This window comes from Chiloscyllium plagiosum, chromosome 36 (genome assembly GCF_004010195.1).
Source record: "Chiloscyllium plagiosum isolate BGI_BamShark_2017 chromosome 36, ASM401019v2, whole genome shotgun sequence".
Lineage (NCBI taxonomy): Eukaryota > Metazoa > Chordata > Chondrichthyes > Orectolobiformes > Hemiscylliidae > Chiloscyllium > Chiloscyllium plagiosum.
This window is the reverse complement of record NC_057745.1, coordinates 10,327,087-10,335,543: the sequence shown is the minus strand read 5'-3', so window position 1 is coordinate 10,335,543 and position 8,457 is coordinate 10,327,087. Positions and strand designations below refer to the sequence as shown.

Here is an 8,457-nt window from a genome sequence, read left to right as displayed (position 1 = left end):
GGGTTGCAGTCATAAGTTGTCATATTGAGTTCATTAAATTCTCATTAAATTTACCTACTATTTATTAGTTCTATAAAGTAGGACATCGTGTTGTCTTGTAGCGTGTTCATTCTATATGCTACTTGCTGAATGGTGCCTTCTGTCCTGAATTCCATTCCCCATGCTATTTGGTAAATCCAGCAATCCAAATAGGTGCCTATCAGAACATGAGTTGCTTTTTTTCTGTTTTGGTCTTTGTGATAAAATAACATGCAAAATTTTCAATAAAGTCTGAAGGAACTCTCTCAACCCCGGCTTTTGACTGTCAAACTATCACCTTACTTGGAAGAAATGTCCACACTCTGCTCAATGAGATCACTTAGAACAAATCAGGAAAATCTAAAGAGATGATTTTAACTTGGTTCACCTGGCTAAACAGGGCAACAATTGTTTGAACAGTGTTATTTCATTTCATTGCCACATTTGCAACATCTAACATCTTGGGTAATCTTGAGACACACAACTGACATATTAAGCAGAAAGTGCTGCTGGACACTTTGAAAATGGCTGAGAGCATTGCTCATACCTGACTTTTGGTGGGGTCAGTAAGAGCAGGATTGCTCTCCCTGAGGCCACAGGAAGAAAACTCCTACCTTCAGGTCTGCCTGCCTGAGACTTGTTCCTGGAATTAGGCAACCCTCACCAACAGCAACACTTTCAGGAGAAGAAGGGGAAACAGGCATTTCATACATTTTAAGAAAGAAGCTTGTGAATCTGTTGGTCATCTATAATTGATCTCATTGAGTGTAAAAAGGGCTTTGTGATGTTAATACATTTTCTGTTTGTTCTGCAGTGTACCAGCCTGATGCCAGCAAGAGCTCCACATTTTGGATAAATCACCAGTTGCGCTGCCAACAGTGACTACCTTGTGCTGTAGATATGGCCCCAAAGCCAAGTGGCTCCACAAAGGCCGAGGAGACGCCTGTCAGAGTGGCAATCCGAATCAGACCACTGTTACCCAAAGAAATTCTACATGGGCATCAGTCTTGCGTCCACGTCGATCTCAACACACAGCAGATTACACTGGGAAATAACCGGCATTTCCAATTCGATATAATCTTTGACCAGACTGCCAGTCAGGATGAAGTGTACAACAGTTGTATGGAACCACTGGTTGAGGCTTTCTTTGAGGGTTTCAATGCCACTGTGTTTGCCTATGGACAGACTGGATCAGGCAAAACATATACAATTGGGGAGACTTACATATGTAAGCTATACACAAAATGAATTAACACTGAAATTCACAGGCACCACTGCATCAGAGTAAATGGAACATTTGACCTCTCAGCTGTGACTCACTTGATAAATGTGATGCATAGTATATCGCACTGAGTGGTACAGTTTGGATGAGGTCTAGGTTCTATCCTCTCTGTTATTATTTCAAATGTGGTATTAATGTTATCTTAAATGTCGTCTTAATATTGTCTTATATTAAAATTGTCTTAGGAATTCCCTTCCGAATGGCATTGTGGGTCAACCCACAGCAGGTCAACCCACTGCAGCGGTTCAAGAAGACAACTCACCACCACCTTCTCAAGGGGAACTAGGGACGGGCAATAAATGCTGGCCCAGCCAGCAAAGCCCAAGTCCTACAAATGAATAGGAAAAATATTCCCAGTCCTATTGAGAGGGAAAACTTAGCTCAACGTCTTGAACCTAATCCCCATCCTGTGATAATTTCTTCATCCACAGTCAATATTTATTCCTCTGTGAGCATCACGATAAAGTTAATGATTCAGTCGTTTTCTCATTCCTCAGACAACTATCTGGTAGGTCAAGTAATATATTTTAATTGTGGAATACATTCCAGGGAAAAAACGTTGAAGTGGAGTATAATTAGACTTCAATGAAAGACATTAGATGTGGTTTTGAAGAAGGAGAAAACTGAAGAATATGGTGAGAATGTTGGTCAGCAGAGTTGATCTATTTTAAGAAATGACAAATTTTTTGGACTAATAGCATTTTCTTATATTTATTTTGTGTTCTATATTGCGAACAGAGTTTGTGCACTGTTAGATTTTTACTTAACTAACTGTTTATCCTACCTTTTATCCTCAGCTTCTGTTACTGATGATGACCAGGGCATAATTCCCCGTGCTTTGGCTGAGATATTTAAGCTGATTGATGAGAATGACGCAGTGGATCACACTATTAAGGTGTCATACCTAGAGGTCTACAAGGAAGAATTCAGAGACTTACTGGAGGTGGAAACAGCAAGCAAGGACATCCGCACTCGAGAGGATGACAAAGGAAACACAGGTCAGTAAGTTCTTGTTTGGGAAAGGTGAAATCAGCTAGGTCTTCATCTCCAATAGACTAATAACTAAGGGAACTAATCAGATGGATCTTTATCTAAAATAGACTAATAATTAAGGGAATTAATAATTCAGATGATAGATATAGTCTTTGAAGAGAATTCAATACGTTATTGTTAGGTTCAGGGAACTTCAGCTGGTCGGACAACATCTGTGAAGAGTCATTTTGGACATGAAACACAACACTGTCTCTCTTGCCACAGAGAGTCCCTTACCTGCTGAGTATCTCCAGCATTTTCTGTTTTTATTTCATATCTGCAGTGTTTCTCTTTCATTATTGTTACATTTATTTAGTACATCAAAGGCAGCTTCTGTTGTATGGGTACAGATTTGCCTATTCAATAAATTATGAATATCTCTGTCATTTTTAGTACTCTGTGGTGTCAAGGAATGTGAAGTGGAAGGGTTGGATGAAGCTTTGAGCTTACTCGAGATTGGTAACACTGCCAAGCATACTGGGACTACACAGGTCAACATGCACTCCAGCCGCTCTCACACTGTTTTTACAATTACCATGGAACAGAGACGTGGACTTGGTCGGACCACACGACTTGCTACCACTCCTGGAGACCTGCTGCATCCCACACATGTGATAACCTCTAAGTTCCACTTTGTAGACTTGGCTGGCTCAGAACGAATTCTGAAGACGGGGAACACTGGTGAGCGACTGAAAGAATCCATTCAGATAAACAGTGGATTGTTGGCATTGGGCAATGTCATCAGTGCCCTGGGTGATCCAAGGAGAAAGAGTTCACATATTCCTTATCGGGATTCCAAGATTACAAGGATCCTCAAAGACTCGCTTGGTGGTAATGCAAAAACACTGATGATTGCCTGTATAAGTCCCTCTTCATTCAACTTTGATGAGAATTTGAACTGCTTAAATTATGCCAAAAGGACTCAGAACATTAAAAACCAAGCAGTGATTAATTTTAAGAAAGACCTGGATCGTACCAGTGAGCTACAACTTCAAATCAAGACTCTTCATGAAGCTATGGAGCACAACCAACAAGCGTCACCAAACAAATGTTTCAGGCAATTGCCTGAGAAATACATGGCCCGCTTACACGCCGAGAGCTCTCATTATCGGACCTGCACGGATACTGCTCACCGAATTTTTATGGAGTTGCAGGGAGACAGAAACCTCACAGTGGATCAAGTGCTAAAAGTGAAAGAGTGGATAGCAAACGTGGAAGAGATGCGGAGTGAGCTTTCCACTGCCTCTGGCCTCGACAGTGGTATTGAGTGCAATTCAACTGATGAACCCAAAACCAGACATGTATCTAAGGAACAGGCATATCTTTTCAAGGTGGGATTCTATTGTGTAAACTGTTGCAAACATACCAGGAGGAGTAAAGATAAATATCCATTTTCCTTTATTATGCAGAAATCTAGATGAAATGAAATCAAAATCCATGCTGCCAAGATATTGCAAAATCAAAATACATATGCTTAATTCCAGAGCGTTTTTTATGTTGAGCTGAACCTGGCACCCATCTGCCCATGCAATTTGTGTATTTATAGAATCTCTCACTTATTTTTCTTTCTTGCTCCCTGACCAGCCAATTCCATGAGTACATCATGCTCTGTCGAAAGAATTTAAATATGTAGAGAATTGAAGAGATATTTTTCTAACCGTGGGTGAGCTTGCAAGCTTTGCCAATACTAAACTTCCCTACGTTCCTCTTTAACAGGTTCCTGTTGGTCAGAAATTCTTTTCCTGATGCATGTTGTCACCAAGATTTCAAGTCAGTGAACCTTTCATGCAGTCTTTTCTATGCAAATTTTAAATGGGCTTGTAATATTTTCAAAGCATGTCCACTTATTTTATGATAATCACCAAATTCTGGATTCTGCTTAGTCACACTCTTATTTTTGGAGGGACTGTTGTTTTGAGGTATACAACAGTAAAGTGAACTGCTAATAGTTACAGATGTCACTGCTGGTGATAGTGGTGGAAACAATTTGAGAGTTAAATTAAGTGCACTATAAATCAAGTTACATTGTCTTAAGCCAAATTGTTTCTAGAAATGCTTCGTTGCCAAAATGATGCATTGCTTAGTAACTCACTTTATCTGTGATGGTTATGTATGTTATTGTAACCCTCTTTGACCTTTCTACGCAGGGTCCTAGTGAAGTTGGCCCAGACCTTGGGCAAGAGCAGAAACAGCTTGTTCCAAAACTGCAGGCAAAAGTTCAGCAGCTGGAGGAAGAGAACAGAGATTTCTTGGCAGCTCTTGAGGATGCCATGGAGCGGTTTAAACAGCAGGTAGCAGCCGTGTGTCTGACCTCAGTTACAGACTTTTTACTGGATTCAGAGTTTCTATTTACTGGTCCACTGTTTAGTCAGAGGAGGGTGGGAAGTGGCGCTAGTTTGGGAGAATGAGAAGGCTTCAAGAGGATGATGATGAGAAAAAAGTTAATGAGACTACAAGAGATGAGGAGGTGGGGGAAAGCAGGTTGCTCAAATGGGGGGATAGAGAGAAGTTGCAAAGGAGAGAGAACAGCTTTAAATCTGTCAACAAAGGAATAGTGCGCTACCTGGGATGAAAGAAAGATTCAAATCACTGAGGTAATGAATTCCTTGGAAATTAGTGTGAAGTGTCTAGTTTCGGGTTGCAAAAGTTCAGGAGCCACTACATTTCTGAAAAAAAGTAGTCGATGCTACTGCAGTGATCACTGTTACTTGTTAAATATCAATCCCAGTTTGAAATCCAAGATCCAGTCAAAAGGGTTGAAATTGCGTGGTTAAATGTTTCAACTTTATACATGCTCAGAATGTATGTTTAGGGTGATGCCCTGTTGTGTGTATTTGATTTGGAATTCAGTTAGCTCAATTGGTTGGACAGTGTATAAACACAGAATAAGTACAGTTAGTAAGTTTGCAGATGACACCAAAATTGGAGGTGTAGTGGACAGCGAAGAGGGTTATCTCAGATTACAACAGGATCTGGACCAGATGGGCCAATGGGCTGAGAAGTGGCAGATGAAGTTTAATTCAGATAAATGCGAGGTGCTGCATTTTGGGAAAGCAAATCTTAGCAGGACTTATACACTTAATGGTAAGATCCTAGGGAGTGTTGCTGAACAAAGAGACCTTGGAGTGCAGGTTCATAGCTCCTTGAAAGTGGAGTCGCAGGTAGGAAGAAGGCATTTGGTATGCTTTCCTTTATTGGTCAGGGTATTGAGTACAGGGGTTGAGAGGTCAAGTTGCGGCTGTACAGGACATTGGTTAGGCCACTGTTGGAATATTGCATGCAATTCTGGTCTCCTTCCTATTGGAAAGATGTTGTGAAACTTGAAAGGGTTGAGAAAAGACTTACAAGGATGTTGCCAGAGTTGGAGGATTTGAGCTATTGGGAGAGGCTGAACAGGCAGGGGCGGTTTTCCCTGGAGCATTGGAGGTTGAGGGGTGACCTTATAGAGGTTTACAAAATTATGGGGGCCACGGATAGGGTAAATAGGCAAAGTCTTTTCCCAGGGGTTGGGGATTCCAGAATTAGAGGGCATAGGTTTAGGGTGAGAGGGGAAAGATATAAAAGAGACCTAAGGGGGCAACTTTTTCACATAGACGGTGGTATGGGTATGGAATGATGTGATGGAGGCTAGTACAATTGCAACATTGCAGAGGCATTTGGATGGGTATATGAATAGGAAGGGTTTGGAGGGATATGGGCCGGGTGCTGGCAGGTGGGACTAGATTGTGTTGGGATATCTGGTCGGCATGGACGGGTTGGAGCGAAGGGTCTGTTTCCATGCTGTACATCTCTATGACTCTAAGTACTAAATGAATAATTGGGATGGCATTAAGAAACTTTCCAATAATATGGAATGCAATTTCTCAAAAGACAATTAAATGCTCTCTTAATGCAGCATCAATAATTTAAACATTTCAAGTTAAGTATAAAAGGGAAATATGGTTAGAATAAACAGTCCTTATACAGAGCAAATAAGCCTGTTGATTAAATTCATCATTTGTACTGTATCTTCTGCAATAATTACCTCAGCTCTGCAACAGCATTAATGTGTCACTGCTGGATGCAAACATCACATTTGTCTAAAATTAAAATTAAAAAGCCTGGAATTAGTCAGGACAGCCTGAAAGAGAAAAGACATGACACTGTCAACCTAAACAGGGTTATTCTTGAAAAGAGTCAAAAAGTGTGGTGCAGGAAAAGCACAGCTGGTCAGGCAGCATCTGAGGAACAGGAGAGTCGACACTTCGAGCATAACCTCTTCATCAAGAATAAGCTCTTCCTGATGAAGAGCTTATGCTCGAAACGGCGAACTCTCCTACTCTTCGGATGCTGCCTGACCTGCTGTGCTTTCCCAGCACTACACTTTTCAACTCTGATCTCCAGCATCTGTAGTCCTCACTTTCTCTTGTTCTTGAAAATAAACTCAATTATGAAGAAAGGGTTTGCTGTTGGACCTTGTCACAACAGGAAGACTGAACAGAAACATCATCTTTTCCAGTAAAAGGCCTTTCCAACTTCAGCAAAGTTTCAGGCAATTTGGAGGCAGGTCCACCAGCAGCCCTGCATATTTTGAGCATTGATATGCCCTCTTCCAATATATCACCTGCCAAACACTTTCAGAATTTTGAAGTTAGATCCATTAGCCTGCCTCCCTTCCCCCTGCAACTTAGCTTTTTGCGCTGCAGTAAATAGATTTCTAAATATTCCAAGATTTTTGTCATAAATATTTGCAGCATATCCTGATACCATCTGCATGTGTTTATATGGCGCAATTCCTTTAACTTAATGCATAAGAAGCTGAGTCCAAATAATCTAATTTGGCTTGTCTTGACTGCAAGGCTATCAAACAGAAAGCAACCTTTTGAGAAAGATACTGAGGGGACAATTAGTATTACATTGAATGTATAACAAGAAATAATTCATTCAATCCAACTTGTCTATTCCAGTGTTTATACTTGACCTGAACTTCCTCCTTCTGTGCTTCAGCTAACCTTATCAGTATCTCCTTCTATTCCTTTCGCTTACATATTAATGTAGCTTCCCCTTAATTGTATCTTTGCTGCTCACCTCAGTTACTCCATGTGGGAGCAAGTTCTATATTTTAATCTTCGGTTGAGAAGTTTCTTTTAGACTGCTTTTTAAATTCTGTACCTAATGCATGGGAAAGCAACAGGGAAAATTGGGAAGCAGAGGAACAAAGAATTTGTTCATATTTTCTTTTGAACTGTTTTTCAGAATGAAACATTATTGGATCAGGAGGACCAGATTGTTGAGTTACAAAGTAGACTGAAGCTAGTAGGAGGGAATCAGTCTGCAGTGTTGGTGGATGAGGTCTTGGAGAGTCTCCAACTTGCTGATCTCAGCTGCAGGCCTCACACAGCCCCTCATCTTTGCAGATTGAACGTGCCACATTCCAGTCGCATTCTTAATGATGAAACTGGAAGAACTCATTCCAAGAAGGTGAGTTTCCATTAACCTCTGTGCTACTTGTAAATATATCACCCAGATGGTTCACCAATGATGTTGGCTTGCTCATTTGGCCTTCAGGTTGAAAGATTGTGACATCAAGCCCTTTGAGAATGCATAATGTGAACTGACAATACAGGTAAATACTGAATTGTTGGGAGTGTAATCCTTTGAATGAGACAGTAAACTATCAGTCCTCTCCCTGGTGTTTTAGATGGATGTTAACGATAAAATAATACTAGTCAGAGAAGAGAAACGAGTTCTTCAAATGTTCCTGCCAATACAAGGCCATCGGTCATGTCAAGAAAAGGCTTGTTTATGTTAATGAGACTTTTCGGATAGGGCAAGAAAACCGGTCCTGTATCCACACTAGCTGGCAGGGGGACTGAACCCATGCTATGGTACAAATTCAATCCACATTGGCTGTCCAGCCAACTGACCTACTGATTCACACCTATCGTTAACACCTGTTTTGTATCCAGATTTCTCCTTTACTATCATGAGCACTCTCCTCATGTTTTGCTGTGGACACCTCTCTGCCAGTTCCAAGTATTCCTCCTCTCCCTTTGTCAACAGCATATTCCAGCCCCCTTCAGATTTGAAGAAGAGTTATTGAACTTGAAACGTTAACACTATTTCTTTCTCTATTATCACTATTT

The 8,457-nt window shown here is 40.8% G+C and overlaps 1 protein-coding gene across 2 annotated transcripts in view; it reads left to right on the top strand.

The window, feature by feature from the left end:
- Nucleotides 1-476: 476 nt before the first annotated feature.
- kif7 (kinesin family member 7) overlaps nt 477-8,457 on the top strand; it is a 38,150-nt gene continuing 30,169 nt past the window's right edge. For both annotated transcript variants that reach the window (XR_006309465.1, XM_043677288.1), the window contains exons 1-5: nt 477-1,246; nt 2,098-2,298; nt 2,726-3,663; nt 4,480-4,623; nt 7,568-7,792. Coding sequence is in view for 1 of the 2 variants with exons in the window: in XM_043677288.1 (XP_043533223.1) it covers nt 919-1,246; nt 2,098-2,298; nt 2,726-3,663; nt 4,480-4,623; nt 7,568-7,792 (1,836 nt within the window). In the remaining variant the exon portion in view is untranslated. The remainder of the gene's footprint in view (nt 1,247-2,097; nt 2,299-2,725; nt 3,664-4,479; nt 4,624-7,567; nt 7,793-8,457) is intronic.